General features: G+C 45.0%; 2 protein-coding genes across 4 annotated transcripts; one reads left to right on the plus strand and one right to left on the minus strand.

The window, feature by feature from the left end:
* The first annotated feature begins 247 nt into the window (after positions 1-247).
* On the plus strand, positions 248-10,701 carry slc9a2 (solute carrier family 9 member 2). 2 transcript variants are annotated; one of them, XM_056425060.1, is made up of 13 exons: positions 248-962; positions 1,066-1,280; positions 1,388-1,636; positions 3,535-3,833; positions 3,939-4,156; positions 4,848-5,047; positions 5,483-5,572; positions 5,656-5,726; positions 6,882-7,049; positions 7,148-7,253; positions 8,916-9,032; positions 9,188-9,275; positions 9,796-10,701. In XM_056425060.1, the coding sequence occupies exons 1-13, from the start codon at positions 698-700 to the stop codon at positions 10,185-10,187; spliced, it is 2,478 nt and encodes an 825-aa protein (XP_056281035.1). In that variant the 5' UTR covers positions 248-697; the 3' UTR covers positions 10,188-10,701. The 2 variants fall into 2 exon arrangements, with proteins under 2 accessions (XP_056281035.1, XP_056281044.1); XM_056425069.1 differs by having other exon boundaries at positions 249-962; positions 3,583-3,833.
* Positions 10,702-10,720: 19 nt separating this feature from the next.
* Positions 10,721-20,873, minus strand: mfsd9 (major facilitator superfamily domain containing 9). Of its 2 annotated transcripts, none has more exons than XM_056425081.1 (6): positions 20,565-20,873; positions 17,746-17,833; positions 16,395-16,438; positions 14,825-14,954; positions 12,879-13,088; positions 10,721-12,799 (listed from the first exon to the last, which is right to left on the minus strand). In XM_056425081.1, exons 1-6 carry the CDS (start codon positions 20,682-20,684, stop codon positions 11,958-11,960), a joined length of 1,434 nt encoding a protein of 477 aa, XP_056281056.1. In that variant the 5' UTR covers positions 20,685-20,873; the 3' UTR covers positions 10,721-11,957. The 2 variants fall into 2 exon arrangements, with proteins under 2 accessions (XP_056281056.1, XP_056281064.1); XM_056425089.1 differs by having other exon boundaries at positions 16,395-16,455; positions 20,565-20,677.
* Between the last annotated feature and the right edge of the window lie 135 nt (positions 20,874-21,008).

A 21,008-nucleotide genomic window follows, 5' to 3' on the forward strand; every position in this document is an offset into this window, starting at 1 on the left:
AAACGCCTCGTGTTTTTTTTTCTCATATTGACGTCTCCTATTACTACAAACCTTTTAATCTAATTTTCTTTTTATTTATTGTGGAAATGGGCTTTCATACTTTGCACATACTTTGCCAGAGATGGACAGATGTCTCTAATGGTCGCCTTTGTTGCTTTTAATTGAAGAGGTAAACTGGTTCAACAAGTCATATTTAAAGGAAGAAAACAAACGCTTCACATGAGTCAATATGTTTTAATCATGCACATTTTAACTTTAGATACATTTGGGAAAACTTCTTGAGTTACAAGCAAAAGTTGGAACTCGTGTTGTTCAGGAAACTGGTGTCACCGAAACTCGAGAGTGGTTCCTGAATGGCCCGCGGAAACACCGCGCCGCACCCTTCTGATCTGCTGCGAGGCGACATCCAATCAGAGCAGGGCTCGGGGTCGAGCCCAGCCTGTAACGGAACTCGTGGACGCGCTGCAGGTAAAGGTGTGTGTTGTCCGGCAGTTTGAAGGAGAGCGATCCAGACCACGCAGGGGAAAGTTCATTCAGCGTCACTGCTGAAGATGGAGTGACTGCAGGACACATTCACACCATCAACTTTAAGAGCAGAGGCTGCCCCCCCCCCCCATCCCCTGCTTCTCCTTTCGACTGCATCTGGATGGATTGATATTCACATCGAGGTTGCTCAGGGCTTTTAGGCGTGTGCGCAATGGAGGTGAGCACCGCGCGTCGAACGGGACTTGTACTCATCGTTTTCGCGTGTTCAAGTCTCCTGCATGGCTCCAGAGGGGAAAACTCACCCAAACCAACCGGCAGTGTCACGCTCCTGCCGCCGATTGTCCCCGATGACGGCCCGCAGGCCTTCCCCGACGCGGAGAAGGCGAATATGCCAGTGTTTACAATGGATTACCCCAGAATACAGATCCCATTCGAGATCACCATGTGGATCCTGCTGGCTTCATTCGCGAAAATTGGTGAATAACAGTAACTTTTATGCCTCTTGATTATTTGTGTTGACCTTTTTTTATATGCTGGCAGCCTTGTTCCTGTTTTTGAACCAAATCTCTTCTTCTCAAGGTTTCCATGTGTACAACAAGATCACCGTCTGGGTGCCGGAGTCCTGCCTTCTGATCACCATCGGTCTGATCGTAGGGGCCATCATGCACTCCGTCCACGAGGAGCCGCCTGCTGTGCTCAACAGCAACGTCTTCTTCCTCTACCTGCTGCCCCCGATTGTCTTGGACTCGGCCTACTTCATGCCCACCAGGCCTTTATTCGAGAACATCGGCACGGTCCGTTACAGAGCAGCCTCATCTTTCAATGTCTTCCTCTCCTGTGAAGCTAATGTGTATGTTTTATGTCTGTGTCTGTGTGTGTGTGTGTGTGTGTGCGTGTGCAGGTGCTGTGGTTTGCAGTGGTCGGCACGCTGTGGAACAGCATCGGCATCGGCATGTCTCTGTTCGCCATATGCCAGATCGAGGCGTTCGGCGTGCAGGACATCAACCTCCAGGAGAACCTGCTGTTCGCCGCCATCATCTCGGCCGTGGACCCCGTGGCCGTGCTGAGCGTGTTCGAGGACGTGTCCGTGAACGAGCAGCTCTACATCGTGGTGTTCGGAGAGTGCCTCTTCAATGATGCGGTCACTGTGGTGAGTGGGCTGCGGCGGAGAGTTGGTTGACTCTAAAACTGAGACGGCCTGCAACAGGTTGGCCGACTTTGAATTCCTCAAGGACAACGCCAGTTCTGAAAACACGCAGAGCAATGAGCGAGGTGTCCGGTACAAATCATTCTTATTGTGTTGAGGGCATCTCGGTCACCAAATACACCTGCAGGGCACCTTCAGGGGTCCGGCATGCCGGTGGGCCCTTACAACGGGAGAGATACAATACAGGTTCCCTGGGAAAGCGCTGCAGCTGCTGTGTGAACAAAGCAGAAGCACACACTCATTGTTCTCCATAATGCGACTCCACCTATCATTCAAAACCCACTTTTTTAATTCCAAGACCGCTGAGATATATAAAACATGGCAGATCCACTATCGTTTATTCTGAAGCTTTTTCTATTCTTTTTCCAACGGCTCCACTCGGGTTTCCCAAGATACAGTACAATTTAGTTCCCTCTCTTTTCCAGGTTAGGATGCCTGTCTGAGATCATACTGTCTTTGCACTACATTGCTAAACAGATAAATGGTGGTGAAGTAACGCTGTGAGAGACGCGATGCCTCCAGACGGAACAGAGACGCGGAGTTTGCTCCGAGGCTGCCAAACCGGTTTGTGAGGTTGCCGTTGCTTTGCCTGTGAGGGAGGAGTTCAGTTTACAGACAACGCCGTCCGAAACTTCACTCAAATGAGCTCATGCTCAAATTTCACCCATCACCCTCTTGTTATTGTGTACACAAACACACACACACACACACTAACCTGCTCTGAGCGCAGGTGTGCCTTTTTTGTTTAGTACACATTTCCCCAGGAGACAGAGGGAGCTCAGGTCAGTTCTACTCAGATTGCATTGTTCTGCAGAATTGCACCAACATGTCAAATGTTTGCCCAAAGTAAAAACTACGTCCACTCAGCCTCTAGTTAGGGAGAAAGGTGGTAACCGTTGTCCGGGCTTCAGATGGTGGAGAGGACCCACGGAAGGTCCAGTAGGTCCTCGAGTTCTCTGAGAGCTGGGTTACCCGCTCAGTGAACTCTGTTGTTGCCTCAAATTGATATACAGATCTGCATTTTATAAATGTTAGACTATTTGACAGGCTCATCATCCCAGAGCGTGTCTGGTATTATGTAGTTCTCTTCATAAAAACTCATGAAAAGACCCAACCAGCACTCGTCCGTGTCGCCATACGTCTTCCTCCTCTGTACAGCGCTACGTTGTTTAGAGACTGTCCAGCATACAGCATCCTGCTGCTGTTGGACACCAACTCTCTGGCTGAAAATATAGTTTCCAAAAATTCAACCGCAATGCCCAGCTGTTATAGGAAATCATTTAGTCTTTCTAAAAAAAAGTATTTAGAACAAATTGGCTTAATGCTGAGACTTCCACAGACTAGATGGGGAATTTGGAAAGCATTTTTCATGGGACTTGTTGACCATGAACACAAATATAGATCCTGACCACCTTAAATGTGCTCTCTGCATTGTATCATGGACAATGACTTTAGTCTTTCGCATGACATACAATGTCTACAAATGTCTTTCCCTGAACACACAGCGGTAACGGTGGCGTGCAGCCAGACGGCATATTCTAAACCATGAAGCGGCGTTGTCTTTGTTATTTGTCAGAACACGAGGAAAAGGAACAAAACCCGTCGCTCTGGCAAACGCTCCGTTTCCGTTAGCCATTCAGTGCGCTCGGTGAAATGAGATTATCAAATTGCAAACAGCGCAGAGTAAATATTCCAATAAATCACCGTTATCTGCAACTGTGTCACTAGAGGCCGCAGCCCCTGTGACACCGCCCGCGACCTCTCACGGGGATGTGTGTGTGTGTGTGTGTGTGTGTGTGTGTGTGTGCTGCTGCTTGTTTGTGCACGTGCTGACTTGGCAGACTGTGTGCGTCAGCATGAGCGCTTCATGGTTGTGTGTGTGTTTTCAGGTGTTGTACAACATGTTCAACTTTGTGGCGGAGATGCCGGTGGTGGAGCCGGTGGACGTTTTCCTCGGCGTGGCGCGGTTCTTCGTGGTCGGGCTCGGCGGGATGGGCTTCGGCATCCTGTTCGGCTTCACGGCCGCCTTCACCACGCGGTTCACCTCCAGGGTCCGAGAGATCGAGCCGCTTTTCATCTTCATGTACAGCTACCTGGCATATCTGGTGGCGGAGCTCTTCTCCATCTCATCCATCATGGCGTGAGTAGATCTCAACAGCCCCCCCCCCCCCCTGTTGAAATATTATTAAAATATTGCTGCAAGAATTCTGCAAAAAAACATTGCAGCTTCATGTTTTCTCTTTAGCATTGTGACCTGCGCTCTCACCATGAAGTACTACGTGGAAGAAAACGTGTCCCAGCGTTCCTGCACAACCATCCGCCACGTGGTCAAGATGCTCGGCTCCATCTCCGAGACCCTCATCTTCTTCTTTCTGGGGGTCGTCACCATAACGACCGAACATGAGTGGAACTGGGGCTACATCCTGTTCACGTTGCTGTTTGCGTTCGTCTGGAGGGGTCTGGGTAAGGAGAGGCTCCGTGGGTCTGGCTGCATGATTTAAAGGGGCCCCGTGGAGGCTTTGACCCCTGGTCGTGCTACGAAGCAGTGTTACCAGTGGGTCCCTGTTTAGTTTGTGTCACGCACATGTATGTGCACGTGCATGTGCACACACTTTGATTGGCTTCATTGCAATATAGGCAGGGAAGAAGAAGACTGCAAACAAGCAACAGCATATATTTTTAATGATATAGGATTTTTAAAAAAATTTTTTGCTTTGCAAATGTATTATGAGGGTAACAATGCGGTAAACTGCGTTTACAGGCATTGCAGATACACACAATGCATTTGAGTGAATAACACTGAATGTAAACAGGACATTTGTTGGTGAACACGAGAACTCCACCGGCACATGTTTACCTTTGGTGTTGGCAGCTATGAGCTAGAGGTCGGCTGGAATATCAAAACACTGAATCCAACTTGAGCACCCATTTAAAATAACTAAATGAATGTTTTGACTGAACCTCGCCTCATGCAACAGATTAGATGCTAGAGAGGACAGCAAAATAGGTTTTTTTCACTGTCGCCATACGTTGTTTATGTATTTTGTATATTTCGTGAAACAAGCTACAAACACAACATCGATATAGCGTCGGTAAATGAGTCGCTGCAGATTTCAACCCAAAGTAACTGACACTGCTCTTCCTCCCGTCACAGGTGTCTTGGTGCTGACTCAGATCATTAACCCTTTCCGCACCATCCCATTCAACATGAAAGATCAATTCGGTCTGGCCTACGGTGGCCTACGAGGTGCCATTTCATTCGCCTTGGCCTTCACACTTCCCGAGAACATCGGCCGCAAGCAGCTCTTCATAACGGCCACCATTGCTGTCATCCTCTTCACCGTCTTTCTCCAGGTGAGAGGGGGACTGGGGGATTATACTCGAGACATTTTACGATGTTTTCTGCGAATCATTTATCTTCTCAACTTAAGCACGGTATAGATGTGTGTTTTGTGTCTGTGTGAGTCCTAATTGAATCAAATGGTCTCAGTGGCCTGTTGTTTTCTGTCAAGCTTGAAACACAACACAGGATTTAATGTCTAGACAAGATTTATTTCACTATCAAGTATTTTCTCTGTATTTTGGATATAATGATCTTGCACTGTAACTCAATTTCGGACTAATTTCTTAAACTAAATGAGATTTAACAGGTATTTTTGCTGCTGCCGCATGGAGCCTTGATGCTGTCATCTTTTAGTTTATTTACTGCCCTATCTTTTGACAGTCAGGTGGGATTTTAAAAGTCCTCTTAATATATTTTTCCGTGACCTTTTCCCTTTCTCCTCCCAGGGCATCAGCATCCGACCTTTGATTGAGTTCATCAACGTCCGCCGAACCAACCGCAATCTTGACACCATCAATGTGGAGGTCCACTGCAGGGTACGCGGCAGATTGTGACCGTTGTCAAGGTGTTTTTTTAATGAATTTGCGCACAGTGTTAACGGGTTTCATTATGCTCTCAGCTCATGGAGCACACCATGGCTGGCATAGAAGACCTCTGTGGGCAGTGGAGCCACTTCTACTGGAAGGACAAGTAAGAACTGTGTTGTGCTCCTTCTGCTCAAAAAGAAACGGTATTCATTTCAATATATTGTGAACGGCCACACAAGTATTTATAGTACTCGTTTAAAGAGGAAGAATCTTCTGTGAAACTGTAAGTTTCACAGAAGATTCTTCCTCTTGGTTTAAATTTACCTGCTCTGTTTCCTCCTCAGGTGTTTTGTTTGACGACGCTATTGTTCCCTCCCAGACTGTGTGGGAATGTCGACAGCTAATCACACTTTGGTGTCGGATTCAGCTTCCGCCCTCATCTTCTTAAAAGCTCTGACGTGTTTTACTTTACTTTTATTTTTGGTGCATCGTAGTTTCCTGCTTTAACTAAAAACTTACTATTTCTTTAATTGACACAATTTAGAGTTTAAAAGTTTTTTTTTTATATATACGATATTCTTCATATACTGTACACATGGTTAGTATACCACTGTGTTATTGAAATGCATACAGGATACAATATATATTGTGTATGAAGTAATCATACAGGATATATACTCTTGCATGAAATCTGCATTAGAAGGCCATAGTCATGTGGTGTGACCAAAATATATATATATATATAGTATATTAACATCTTTATTGGGTGAACAGTGGAGTCTTTTTACACACAGCCTTTAATTTTAAGAAGGATTCAGCAGGACGGTGATCCTAATCAGTCAGATGTTCCTGTACGATCAGTCACATGGCCTCAATCCCAATGATCATGCGTTTAATCTGAAGACCACGCTGAATGCAAAAAGGCCCCTGAAAGAAACTCAAAGTTGAGATTGCATAAACGAAGAAGATAGTGAGCGTCTGCTGATGGCCGCTGGTCAAAGATGTGCAATTGAAAGAGTACATTAAAATCCCATGCCGTGTCACAGCAGCAGAATAGCAAGAACATATGCCTGGTATCGATGAATCGTTATTTAAAGACCAGCATAAAAATCTTTACTATCCACAAAATTAAGCACGAAAGGTGAAATGGCACATACAACTGTACAATTATTACAAAAACATAGTCCTAAATAAATGAAGGTAACGGAGTTGCAATATAAATTCCCAAACCATAAAGTTGTTCTTTCTCCATCATAGTTCGCTGTGACAGATAGACGTCCATCCTCATCAATTGAAATTCCTTTTCTTTCTATATCAGGTTTATGAAGTTCAACAATCGGATCCTGCGGAAGATCCTGATCCGAGACAACCGGGCCGAGTCCAGTATCGTGGCGCTGTACAAGAAGCTGGAACTGCAGAGCGCCATGGAGATCCTGGACACCGTGTCGGGAGACATCAGCGCCGCTCCGTCCGTTGTGTGTCTCTCGTACGAAGCCTCCATCACGTCTCTCTGGCGGGAATGCCACCTCCGTGTCGTCTCCACACATCAAACATCCTTTTTGTTTCTTTGTGTCTGTCCTGCAGTGAGGACAAGAAGGGCTCGGCTAAACCGAGGAAGAAGTTCCTGGCTCCCGATCTCAAGAGCATGCATGAGATCCTGTCCAAGAACATGTACAAGATCAGGCAGCGGGTGAGTCATTCAATGGTCTGTCAGGATGACCGTCATGTGCACACATTTAACTACACATGTCAGTACACTAGATATTTGTACTTTACTTGAATATATATATATATACACACACATATATGCATATATATATATATATATAGCAAGTTTTCCTAAGTTGCATTATTGCAGTAAATCATCTTGTGGTAACACTTTGCTCCAAAAGGCTCTGGTTGAATGCTTGAAGGCAGAAAGCTACCACCAGTTCTGTAAACCAGGGCATTTGCATGTTGTTGTTGTTGTGAACGTTCAGCTGCTCACACGGTACCCGCAGCAGCGTTTGGCTCACATTGATCAACGACCACAGCCTCCCATGTGCTCAGCCTCCCATGTGCTCAGCCTCCCATGTGCTCAGCCTCCCATGTGCTCAGCCTCCCATGTGCTCAGCCTCCCATGTGCTCAGCCTCCCATGTGCTCAGCCTCCCATGTGCTCCTCCACCGAGCTGAACATGTTCCACATACAGTAGTCGTGTTATCCTCTTTGTTTCATTTACATGAAAAAGTCAATAACGCACCAAATTTCTTTAATCTGAAACTCTGTGATGACTGTTTGTGAGACACATTTGTCCGTCGTCAGGTTTCGTCTCACTTAGACAAACTCCTGCGACGCCTTCCTCACACACAGCGGTGTGTTTGGCGCTGAAGCCCTGAGCCGCTTTGCTTAGACACACACTGCGGCGGGCAGGACGACACCCAGAGACGCTTCAACGGGGCGGGAATCGGGAGCGTGTGCTTCTGATCTTGTCTCGGTGTCTTCAGAGCCCCTCTTGTTCACTCTTTTCAGTTCTGTCTCACACGCAAGTGTGTCCCTTTTAAAAACTTGCATCATGTTGCAATTTAAAATGTGTATTTGTTTGACACACATTATTAGATTCAAATTCAAATCGTAATGTCAATGGAACAAACAGTGTGTTGGATTGTCTCCTACTCTGTCAGGTCGTGTTGACCTCTTGTGAGATGGACGGGAGCATCGACTTAAGACGGTTCTCTAAAGAACAGTGGTTCTCAAATGGGTGTACGTGGAGTGGCATCACATACTCCAGGGTTACATGAGATTTCAAAAATATATACTTAAAATTAGCCTCCATTCCAAAATCCTTTGAAAAAATATTTTTTTAATAAATATTCAATACCATATAAGTGTAAGTCCATGAACTAAATTGAATATATATTCTATATTAAATCAGACACTGGTGGCTCAGCGCTGTGTTGCATTTGTTTTTCCAACCAAGAACAAAGGTTGAGAACTACGACTCCGAAGCACAGTGGCAAACTGTTAGAGCTAAAACAAACACTTCAAACACTCTAACTAATAGGCGGCGGTCAGAAAGCTCGATGTTGAGATGTGGACAAAGCGTCGTGTGGCAGGTCGAAAATACCAAACGGAGACGTTCAGACGGGTGCGGCCACTTTGGGACGAGTCGTCCGAGCTGTAAAGAATGCCGACTCCTCTGGGAGCATTTTAACAGTCCATCGGTTTGTTAGCTGAAGTGACCTTTTACGAGGAAAAGCTTGTAAATGCATGGCGACGTCCATCATGGTCCAATCTGTGAGCAGAAAGCAGTTGATCGGCTGTGTAATAATAATAATTATGTATCTTGTACCCTTTTTGTTTTCTTCAACCAGACGGTGGCGTACACAACTAAGCACGCGCTGCCCAACGAAAGCCAGTCCAGAGAGATATTGATACGACGCCACGCCAGCATCCGCCGCAGCATCCGCCCGGGCAGCTTTCAGTCCTCGGTGAGCAGCCGGCGCTCTCGCTGCGGCCGGCGCTGACTCGAGGCTACTCGGTGCTGCGTTATGAGCCAGGAACACCACGTTCTCATCCCTCGTTCATCCTTCTCCCTTTTCTCTCTCTTTCCATTCTGCTTTTTTTATTCCCATGTTGTTACCAGACGCCATCCAAATCCCACAAATACTTCTCTCTTCCTGCTGGGAAAAATCTGGACTCAAAATTCCCCCCTGTGAGGCAGAGCGATACAGGTAAGCATCTGAAAATACTTTTAATAACCACTTAACATCCATTTGTTCACTCTCATTTAAGGCCTCTTTAGTAGTTTTAGGGTTGGAATAATCATCTTCACTGGTTATGTTTTTCTTTTTCTCAGAAAATAGAACTTGATCATGTGTCGTTTTGCTTACCTGCTGGTATATGAATAAGTATATGATGATTAGAGTGAAATATTACAAGACTTTTCTTTTTTGCCCAGCTAGAGGGCTGGCTATTGGGATTGACAATCACGAACATTCATATCCCTCTACAAGATGAATTTAGAATAAATGACTAAATATCAGCTAAACCAATGACATTCCCATGAGCCTCAGCTGTACTGTTACCAATGTTTGGCTGCACCACATCGTCATGGTTATGACCCACCAGCCGCTCAATTAGGTTTACTATTGAGGTACATGTCAGTACCCACATTAATTTACTCAATTCCGGTTAATTACATGTGTGTTAGCCTATAAAATTCACTTCATGATTTCTTTATACTTGTCCCAGATGATCAGGAAACGATGTCGGAGGCGGCCTACCCCTCCAGGCACTCTCGGTCCGTCCAGCCCGTACGCTCCTCCTCCTCCTCCAGAGCCATGATGCCTCTCCGCAGGCTGGACACCCTGACAGAGGTGCACTCTGTCGACATGGTGGACGAGAGCTCGGGGCAGGACCGGGGCAGGCCGGGGCGTGGCACGTCCAGGACAAACTCCGCCTCCGGCGATCCCCAGATTCCTGTTCGCCACCGGCACGGCGACAACGAAAGTGGCTCGGCCGATCGCTCGGCGGAAGAGGAGCAGCGGCCTTCGCTCGCACCTCCCAGCTGGGCCGTGGAACCCCGAGACGAGGCAGCCCGGAACCCTCTGCTCCGACGGCCGCAGTGGAACTCCAAGGTGTGAACGTGGCCTTTCAAGAGAATTTGGACACTCCGGTGTGTTCATACCACCCAAGGACCAAATAAAGGACCACTGGAGGGCCATTAAGTTCCCCCAAAGTGGACAGTAGTCGGAGGCGTCGGCCACACCAGAAGCCCAGTGCACGATAGTGAAGCGCCTGAAGATGAACGGTCAGTCGTGACTCTTTCTGCAAATCATATCCGTGCCGTTATTTCACATCAACATGAATTTCAATACTTTATCTTTTTGTAGAGTTTTTAAAACTATGTAATTTAAATTATTTTATTTGTAGTCTCCCTTTTTTGTACTTTGTTGCCTATTTTGTGTGTGACAGTTGTACAATGGAGGATACAAGATGTATTTTTATATATAAGCCATATTAGTTTAACATGAGGAACTATTGCTGTGCAGTACAAAGTACTCTTGGGACGAACTGGAGGTCTTTTTTTATGTCCGTTGCACTGATGGACCAAATATTGTATTCTTTCTGTAATAAATGTTCTATGTTGGAAGCTGATTTCAAGAATTCTCAATCACACCATGGACACAAGTTTCTAAATATGAAAGTGAAGGCACTGCCTTTAGAGGAAAAGGGAAGTAAGTTCAGTCTATAAGAGTTAAATGAAACATCCATGTGTCATTTACAGCTCAAGACTCGCATACAAATGTTATTTCTTGTGATTTTGGCATGAATCTGGCATGTTCTTTACGGATTAACTGATAATCAATACAAGTCTCACTCTGAACCAGGGGGAATTTGGGCTTTCAAAAAAAAATATATAATGCAGTTTATACTGTTATACAGACGGATCATTTAAACGTGATGCAAAAAGCCATTCAGATTAGGATGCATGATCAGAAGAATATTGATATATTTCTACTTCATGGACAGAGGATGATGTCAGGTATATTAAGACAGACAATGTGTCAAAAATAATCTGTAATGTGTTTCGGACATGACGACTTGTAAAAATATTCTAGTAACCAAATGTATAAGTATGAGCCTAAAAATCGGTCCCCTTTTTAAAACAAAAATTACAAATATGATTAAACAAACATCCTAAGAAAAATAAACATTTCTAAATGCAAAATTAAGGACAAACATTTAGTCATATAGGCTACCACCGTAAGAACCATTTTTGGATATAGTGCATTCATAAAAACAACTCATTGAGGTAAAATATTAATTAACCAACTAATTATGGCTAACTTGCTTTCTCCTAGAAAACAACGTGACCTACCCTGGGGGGGGGGGGTTCAGCTCCTTTATGAACAGTCTCAGCGTTACCGCCTGAAAGGCCATCGTTTTAATTAGAATGTTATTTAGCCTTTTTAGTGTATCAGCAGGTTCACAGTAACTCCAACGAGGACTTTGCACAATGTAGTGGTTAAAAAATGACAAACAAATTCAAGTGTGCATTGTTTCCAAGCTTTTCCAAGTTGACCCGAGTAGCGGGTGCCGACACAAGGCCCTCACGTTTCTGTTGGATCAGACTTCAGCGCAGGGGGACGCAGATGAAACTTCTCAGCTATAACTTCACCTCAATGCTTCTCCTGAGAGATGTGCTGCAGCGCTACTGCTGGTGAAGAGCCATTTGAAGCCCGTGATGTTGTCGCATCCGCAGATAACGACTGCCGGGAGGTATCCGAGCAGAACAGTATCACCCCCGCTGTGAGCCTGCTGTTTATCTTCACACGACGTCACACTGGGCTGCCTACAAAAATAAGTGCACTTCTGTGTGGTAGATATGGAAGGATTGCAAGTTCAATCAGTCACTCAGTTTTGTTTTCTTTCGTCATCCCTTTCCGGTCCCATTTGGGGATCCTATTGAGCATTAAACCTACAGCTGCGAGAGCCAAGACCACGCCCAGACTGGGGGGGCCACAAGGGCTGAACTCCTGGGCCAGACCAGAGAGGAGAGGGGCCAGGACTCGACCCACTGCTGTAACCGACTGCCCGGCTCCGATCAGAGTCCCACTGCCCTGGGCCCCTCCTCTGTGCAGCTCCATGTCTATGATGCATGTCCGTCCGATAGTGGTGGAAATGGCAAAGAAGGTGGAGCTGAGCACCACCTGCGACACACTGGGCGCGGTGGCGTACAGGAAAATGAGTGAACATGTGAGAACGGTGGAGTGGAGCATCAGAGCAGGCATGTTGTTCCCATACAGCCGGGTGATGGGCCCCACCAGGAAACCAGCCAGGGCCCCTAAGGTGCTGCTGTAGCTGATCAGATAGCCCGTCACCTTCGGTTTAAGTGAGAAACGCTCCTCCATCGCCAGAGAGAAGTTACTGTGGTAAAGAATGATCGCTATAGCCATCAGAAGACGCATGAGGAAGAGGTCCCACATGTCCGAGGAGGCCACCATGTAGATCTTGGAGCCCACTGAGGACAGCTGTCTCCAGGCAGGCTGGAGCAGGGACACCTCCCACCACCTGAGGTCACCTCGCTGCTGCCCTGGAGCTCTGGAGCCTGAGTCGGCCTCTGCTGCCGACACCGGGCGGTGACTGTTTGCGCCAGAGCCATTGGGAACCGACTTACTGCTTGTGTCGTTGCCGGAGTCCTTGTCCTCACGGTGAATTAACGTCTCGCTCCACGGTAGCATCCACACAAGCCCTGGGAGGACAAACATCGCCGTGTAAGATAAAGACTCCAAATACAGTAAATCAGTTATTTCCCTCTTCCATCCACCCACCTGCATTGGTGAGGAAGATGGCGGCACAGGTGAAGGCGGAAATATAAAAGCCGCCTTCGTGCTCCGTGAGGTGGCCGCCCACCATGGGACCCAGGATGAAGCCGACACTGGAGGCTGCGTTGAAGTGTCCCATGACCAGAGGGCGCTCGGACTCGGACACCAGGTCAGACAGCAGCGCTCTGCAGATGGACAGCGAGTGCTTGAACAGCCCTGGGGCAGAAAGCAGTCGACGCCCAGTGAGACGCCGGAGGGACCGATCTCACCTTTAGGATCAAGGTGGTGGCTTTGTGCAGATTATGAGGATGTTGGTACTTCACAGATATTCTCAGACCACTAGTCAAGATTTTATTCTACGCAAGAGCAAAGAAACAGAGTGGAACTAACGTTGGTGTCTTTTACAACTTGTATGTGAAATGAAAATGAAGTGTATATATATTCATATTAATTCATTGTTTTTATTGTCCCATTTAAACTTTTTCCCAATTTATTGAATGAAACTGTTTATTTCTAACTTAAAAATACATATTGGTGCATTCAGCAACAAAGCACGTCAGTAAAGAAAACATACAAGGTCAAATAAATATTTCCATCTGGATCTATTGCAAAGTTATTTGGAAAGAGACACTTGGTTTATAGCGATATCTGTCTAACAGACCATTTCCACAGCATGTTGATCTCATCGTGTCAAGTAGGAAAAGCAAAAAGGTTATTACTGATAACATAAACGATGATAAGCTAAATGGAATTCAGCCATCATCGATTGTATTATTTACGCCTGTGTTCTCCCCACTGAGACGTGACATGTTAAGTAAAAAAAAACATCTGCCAGGTCAGAGTGCTGGAAAAAGTTCTGGATTCAGAAAGTTATCATATAAAAAGGTATTTAATAAAAGAATAAAGATCACAAAGCATATGTAGCTGTCCCAGCCGGCCACGTTTCAATGAGTCGACAGGCCCAAGGGCAGCTAAATACTGTTGACCGTCTATCATATTCACGCAAGAGGACAACACGTGACGTCTCACAACTCCTACGGTAGTGAAGGCATCCTTTCACTGGGCTTAGAGCCAATCATTGGTTAGTATGTTGGTCACATGCATAGATCCTTACATTTCACAGCATGCTATTGGCTAACCCCTACAGGAGGCGGGCTAATCTTATCAACTACACAACAATGCTACTCCCAATACTTCATATTCAGTCCTTCTCAATAAAATCGGCTTCAAAATAAAATGTCTGCTTCCGGTTAAAACAGCTGTTATGACAATCTCTAGAAACTCCCATTCTGACGCCGCCTCCCAAAGTCAATACATTTCATTCATACTCGCGTCATGCCATAGTTATAATAAGCATAACACATCTTACAGTCAGTAGTACAGAATAATACAATAATCATACTTTCAATGACAATGACTATGTTTTCAAAATACATTCTTTAGAACATCCTTCATAATATCCTTTATTGATTATCCTAGCTTTCTTTTGTATTAATTTAAAACCATAGACTCTTATTTTCATGTGCAAGTATACAGGACTGTCTCAGAAAATTAGAATATTGTGATAAAGTTCTTTATTTTCTGTAATGCAATTAAAAAAACAAAAATGTCATGCATTCTGGATTCATTACAAATCAACTGAAATATTGCAAGCCTTTTATTCTTTTAATATTGCTGATTATGGCTTACAGCTTAAGAAAACTCAAATATCCTATCTCTAAATATTAGAATATCATGAAAAAGTATACTAGTAGGGTATTAAACAAATCACTTGAATCGTCTAATTAACTCGAAACACCTGGAAACACATTTTCAAATGTTTGATTTTGTTTTGCTGTTATAAATCTTTTTTTTTACTTGGTCTGAGGAAATATTCAAATTTTATGAGATAGGATTTTATACAAACCATTACAACTCTACATACAAAATGTCTCCACTAGTTTGGGACTTACCCACAGGGATCCGTGCGAGGACAAACAGAGTGATGCTCGTGGACATCCCGAGCAGGCCGTAGCCGACGGCGCTCAGCAGCAGGCAGGTCAGCAGGGAGTACCGGCGGCCCACCACGTCACTCCAGCTCCCCTGCCACGCAAACAGGAAATGACCGTCTATTTGACGATGAATGATCTTTAACATTGTCCTTTGGTGTTCCCATACCTATGAGGTTTTTTTTTATCAGCAAAATATACAACCACCAGTAATGTCAAAAAAAGAAGAAGAACGATACATGTGGCTGACCGAAAGAGTTAAGGCTGAAGCTATCTAGTTTATAGGTGCCCTAACCTATGATTGCTTAAATAACTTGTTCCAAAGAACCATATATATATATATATATATAAAACAATAACAAAACAAAAACTGAAATTTAAGCATTTGTTCGCATAAACAGTTACTTCTTATGCTTTATCAATACCATCAAGTCTATACTTCTCCAGAGTCATGTTTTTAAACCTTTAAAAAAAAAAAAAATATTGCACCAGATTTGTACTTTCTTTGATGTCATCAGTTAAATTATGTGTGTGCTAAGATCTGTCGTCTGATATTCGTTGAGTCATTTTTATACGTCATCGCTCGGCTGGAATGTTGTCCTCACTGCCGTTGGGGATTTGACAGTCGAGGCATTCGCAGTTCATTACTAGTGAGAGTGTGAATTAATGTGACAGATCTAAGGAGTGGTTGGATTGCATTAATATTTGGTTAAAAAAAATACATTGAGTGGAAAGAGTATAGACCTTTGTTTCAACTCATGAAACATCTGTACGGGTGGAGCCAAGGCCTAAACTTTAACCCTATTTCAATAAGGTGGATGACATATCCACCAATGAAACAGCAAACCCAAAACCTTGAGTTTTCCTCTCAACCAAGCTCACCCTGGATCTCTCTCTCTCTCTCTCTGTCACACAAACACACACACACTTGATGAGATAACGTAATTAGGACCAATTGAGTTTGTCGACCACTTATCTGTTTAATTTGTCGCATGACCCCGAGAATTCTAACTAATCTCAGGCTGCAGGAGACGAGACGTTGGAAGCTGAGAATCGTGTGACAGATGCCACGCTGGTTGTAAAGTACCGGCTCTGCATTCCTTTGAGTAGCGGTAACGTCTTAACAGGTTGGACAAGGTTTCAATCATCAAGGCTTTTGATTTTTGTATCCAGCGGTTAATACACTGAGAAAACAACTCTGCAGTGTCCAGTCTGGGTGTGTGGAAGGATTAAAAAAGAAAATGAATGCATTCCTGTGTAAAAAGAGTGATATTTGTGTCAGCGGCTAACCAGGTGTAGCTTGTGTGTATGTGTGTGTGTGTGTGAATGTGCAGAGACGGAGTGTATTGACAGCCAGTGTTTATTGTTTTCACAAAATGCCAAAGATGTCGTGGAATGCAAACCACTTTGTCGACTAACTGTGAGCACGCCTTGTCCAGCAGGAGAGGTTGAGTGGGGGTGAGAGACAGAGACCTTTCACAGAGAAGAAGAAAAATAAAAAGAAGAACAAGAAGAAGAACAAGAAAATACTTACAACGACCGTGCTTGAGAAGAGCTGTAATATCCCATACGTCGATCCTGCAACAGTTCCATATCTGGTTTTAATTCAGTTAGAGGACACAGCATGCAACAATAACAAAGACCATTATTGGTAATTATACACACAGCAAGTCAAACCTCACTAGAGCTTTGAAGCACAATGTTTTCAACGTTAAAATTAATAGTTTCTGGCATGAATTCATTTCCTCTCCATTACCGTAACAAATTGAATAATCAGTTAATTTGTAAAGATTTAAATTGCAAACTCAAATGACGTGTTTGGTCTAACGGTCCGAAGCGTGAAAGCTCAACGCACTGCAAACAAATAGAAAATAGCAAATAGAACAAATCATGAGCAAATAACAAACCATCGTTTCGGGACTAATATTTACAGATATTTCTCTCTCCATGGCAATCATTTAAAAGGCAAATTTGAAAGATGTGTTAACTCTGTCAAGCAGATCATAATAATACTATTAAAACTACTACTACTTGTAGCCATGGGGGAAAATACAAATAAGAATATAAATAAGCCACAAAGATCAATATATTTATATATATCTTGTCTTGATTGATTGATTGGGCACACAGGTGTCAATTGGTCTCACCTGGTGGGGGCGGGGTTTAGAAGTTAAAAGGTGAAAGGAGAGCGTGAGAGAGATGAGAGATGATGGGTGAATGAAGTGTGAAGGTGCATACTGCTGCAGGAAGACACTGCTACGGAAAGACACGGCTGCGTAAAGACACGGCTGCAGAAAGACACTGCTACAGAAAGACACGGCTGCAGAAAGAAGGACGGCGCTGGAAGGAAGGAGCTGCAACAGGCCTGCAACGTGTTGGGGAGCGTGAGTGTGTGTGAGCGTGTATGTGGGCCCAATGGGGGGGTAAATTAAGTAATTAATCACCATCATCAATGTTATCAATTTGTTTGGAGAAATCCGGTTTCTTAGTTTGATTGTTTTGTTTGTTTTGATTGTATTGTTGGATATATCATTTATATCAGTAAACAAATGGTGTTCACTAAAAGCGGTCATCTGGGGTCAGTTTGGTAATTTCCTATATGGTCGATCCAATTGATCACTAAAATTATGCTCAATAATAATGGAGACATGAACCCAACCACCCCATCTTTCTAATTCAAAGTGTTGGGGTGCTACATACTAATAATAATAATGATAATAATGCATTTAATTTATACAGCGCTTTTCAAGGTACTCAAAGACACGTTACATCACATCATTAAAACATCCTAAAATCTATACAATAAAAATAATTATTACCTAATTATTAATAGCTTACCTAAATATGCAAATACCATGGATGGAACTTTACTAACGACAACTTACCTACAACACCAGCCACGGTGTGGCTCGCTCCGAGGCTCTTCACGTGATGGGTCAGCAGCGGTATGATCATGCTCACGCCAAACAAGTCCTAAAGAAAACCAGGAAGTGAAGGAGAAAGAAAGCAGGAATGAGCTCCAGAGAGCATCTCGATCAGGACTTTATCACACCGGACGAGAAGGAGCCGCTTGAAAACCAGAGTAGTAAACAGAGAGTTTAGAGAGCAGCCTGAGAATCTCCTCACATTGCTGAGATATAGGTGCAGCTCTTGCCAAACGTCTTTATTGAAGTCACTCAGTGTGCTGGCACTAGACTCATTCCACTAATTGGTTAACTTGTTGTGGCATTATTGACCTCAGCTGTTAATGGCTGCCAAAAGCCTGGATTCTTATAGTCAAGATGTTTTATTTGTCACATACACACACAGGGTGTGCAGTGAAATGAAAGTGGCAATGCTCAGCAGGAATGTGCAAGGGCAACAAGTACACACTATTTACAATAAAAAACAACACAATATTTACAGTAAGTGTGTGTGTGTGTGTGTGTGTGTGTGTGTGTGTGTGTGTGCCTAAGAGGGGCAGTTGTGTGGGTCTATGTGGGGGTCCTGGTGAGGTCGGAGTTCACAGTCCTGATGGCCTGAGGAAAGAAACTCCGTCTCAGTCTCTCTGTTCTTGCAGCGTGACTACGGAGGCGCCTGCCTGACCGCAGCAGCTGAAACAGTCTGTTGTTGGGGTGGTGAGGATCCTTCATGATCCTGCCGGCTCTGGTTCTGCACCTCCTGGTGTACAAGTCCTGCAGGGTGGGAGTGTAGTTCCAATAGTGCGCTCAGCCGAACGCACTACTCTCTGCAGAGCCTTCCTGTCCTGAGCGGAGCAGTTGCCAAACCAGGCTGTGATGCTTCCTGTCAGGACGTCTCTACAGGTCCAGAGTAGAAGGACTGAAGGATCCTCTGGGAAACTTTAAATTTCCTCAGCTGCCTGAGGTGGTAGAGGCGCTGCCTTGCCTTTCTCACCAGAGTGTCTGTGTTCGTTGACCATGTCAGATCCTCGGTGATGTGGACTCCCAGGTATTTATACCGCTCACCCTCTCCACAGTAGTCCCGTTAATCCCCAGTGGTGAGTACGTCCTCTGTTGTTGTACCCTCCTAAAGTCCACAATCAGCTCCTTAGTTTTGGTGACATTCATGATGAGGCTGTTGTCCTGGCACCAGAGTGACAGATCAGCAACTTCCTCCAGGTAGGCCTTCTCGTCGTTGTCGGAGATCAGGCCCACCACCACTGTGTCATCCGCAAACTTGATGATGGTGTTGAGCTGAACCTGGCCACACAGTCATGTGTGTACAGGGAGTACAGTAGGGGCTGAGGACGCAACCCTGGGGGATCCTGTGTTCAGGGTGAGGGATTTGGAGGTGTGTCTGCCCACCCTGACCACCTGTGGCCTGGCGGTCAGGAAGTCCAGGATCCAAGCACACAGGGGGTGTTCAGTCCCAGCTCAATCAGCTTGCCGGCCAGTCTGGAGGGACTATGGTGTTGAAAGCTGAACTATAATCAATGAACAGCAGTCTCACATAGCCCCCTCTGGCTGTCCAGATGAGAGAGTGTGGTGTGCAGTACCTGGGAGACAGCATCATCCGTGGATCTGTTTGGGCGATAAGCAAACTGCAGCGGGTCCATGGAGGAAGGGAGGAAGGCGCAGATGTAGTCCTTTATCAGCCTCTCAAAGCATTTCATGACCACCGAGGTGAGGGCCACCGGTCGGTAGTCATTCATACATGCTGGAGAAGCATTCTTGGGCACAGGGACAATAGTGGATCTCTTGAAGCAGGCGGGGACCACGGACTCAGCCAGGGAGAGGTTGAATATTGTGGTGAACACTGGAGCTAGCTGGTTAGCACAGGTCTTCAGTACTCGCCCAGATATGCCATCTGGACCTGCAGCTTTCCTGGTGTTCACCCTCAACAGAGCCCTCCTCACACTGTGCTCGGTCACAGAGAGTGTGTGTTCATCCCCAGCGGTAGAACTCACCTCGGCTACGCTAACGGTGTTGTTGTTAGCCTCTAACCAGATGATTATTCAGTTTGAGAAACAGGCTGCAGATGGGCTATCGGATATTTAGGATGTTCACTATCTCCAGAGTGTCATATTCGCTGGTCTGACTTCAGCGTGTTTGTAAACTCAAGGAAGTGACCGAACCCTGTTGCAACACGTTACTGACAGTGACGAAGTGAAGAGGCGACTGAACAGAAAGCACTCAAAGGTGTCAAACCAGTCTGCCTTGATGGATGAGAGCTCCCTTCTTTAGGTAGAGAAACACCTGAAAATTGAGGGTGGTGCTTTTCAAAATACAGACACAAACAAACATGTTTTGATGACATGAATAACGTTTAAAATGTAAATTTAAAAGTTAGTTTGATGCATTTTTGTAACACAACTATTTCCAGTACAATGTCAGGTCTTAATCATATGCTGCTTATAGCCACGATACATAATGTATATTTACAGTCAATGAATACGACAGTAGCTGTTGCATGTCTGCAGATATAGAGCCAACTTAACCTGATCCTTGTACTGCAGGTGACAGGTGAGTGTCATTTATGCAAGGGTCAGATTATTATGTTAAAGAGAATATAGGACTTTGCTGCCATTATTAATACCCTACAAGCAATTTAAGGAGATCTTGATGTTTGTTGTATAGTTTGACCCTCATTTCTAATATCTGAATTGTGAAATGGTTTTTGTTTTTTTCACATTATACCTTTTGAGTTATGTAACAACACAACAGAGTCTCAAGATAGATCGATCGAGTTTCAGTTAGCTACTCACCAAGAAGCCCACCACGTAGATGCATTTTATAATCCTCGACCGTCCTCTCGGCTTCTGGAATAAGGGGCTACATTTGTGGTCGTTCATCCTCCCGGTGTGACAGCACAAGCGGAAGTTCATCCGCTCGACTCTCACTGATTTCGAGAGGCAGCACGGAGCTCGTCAGTTTACCCGGCGGAGGAGTCACGGGCAGGAGGCGGAGTGATACGCGTCGGGTTTAAACATCTGCCCACATGTGGCAGGAGGGAAATGAGGCTGATTATCAAAGAGGTAACACATGATCCACGACGGCACCGACTTTTCGAGTCTCAGTTGTTGACCTGCCTCCGTGGTCTGAGTCTGACCCCCCCTGGGCTGCTCCGACAGTTGGTATCGCCCGTGGACGTCACGTAACCGAATGGATTAATACTATTTCATACAAACAGATGAGCGACATTGGGATTT

The sequence above is a fragment of the Pseudoliparis swirei genome, chromosome 2 (genome assembly GCF_029220125.1).
Source record: "Pseudoliparis swirei isolate HS2019 ecotype Mariana Trench chromosome 2, NWPU_hadal_v1, whole genome shotgun sequence".
Taxonomy (NCBI): Eukaryota; Metazoa; Chordata; class Actinopteri; order Perciformes; family Liparidae; genus Pseudoliparis; species Pseudoliparis swirei.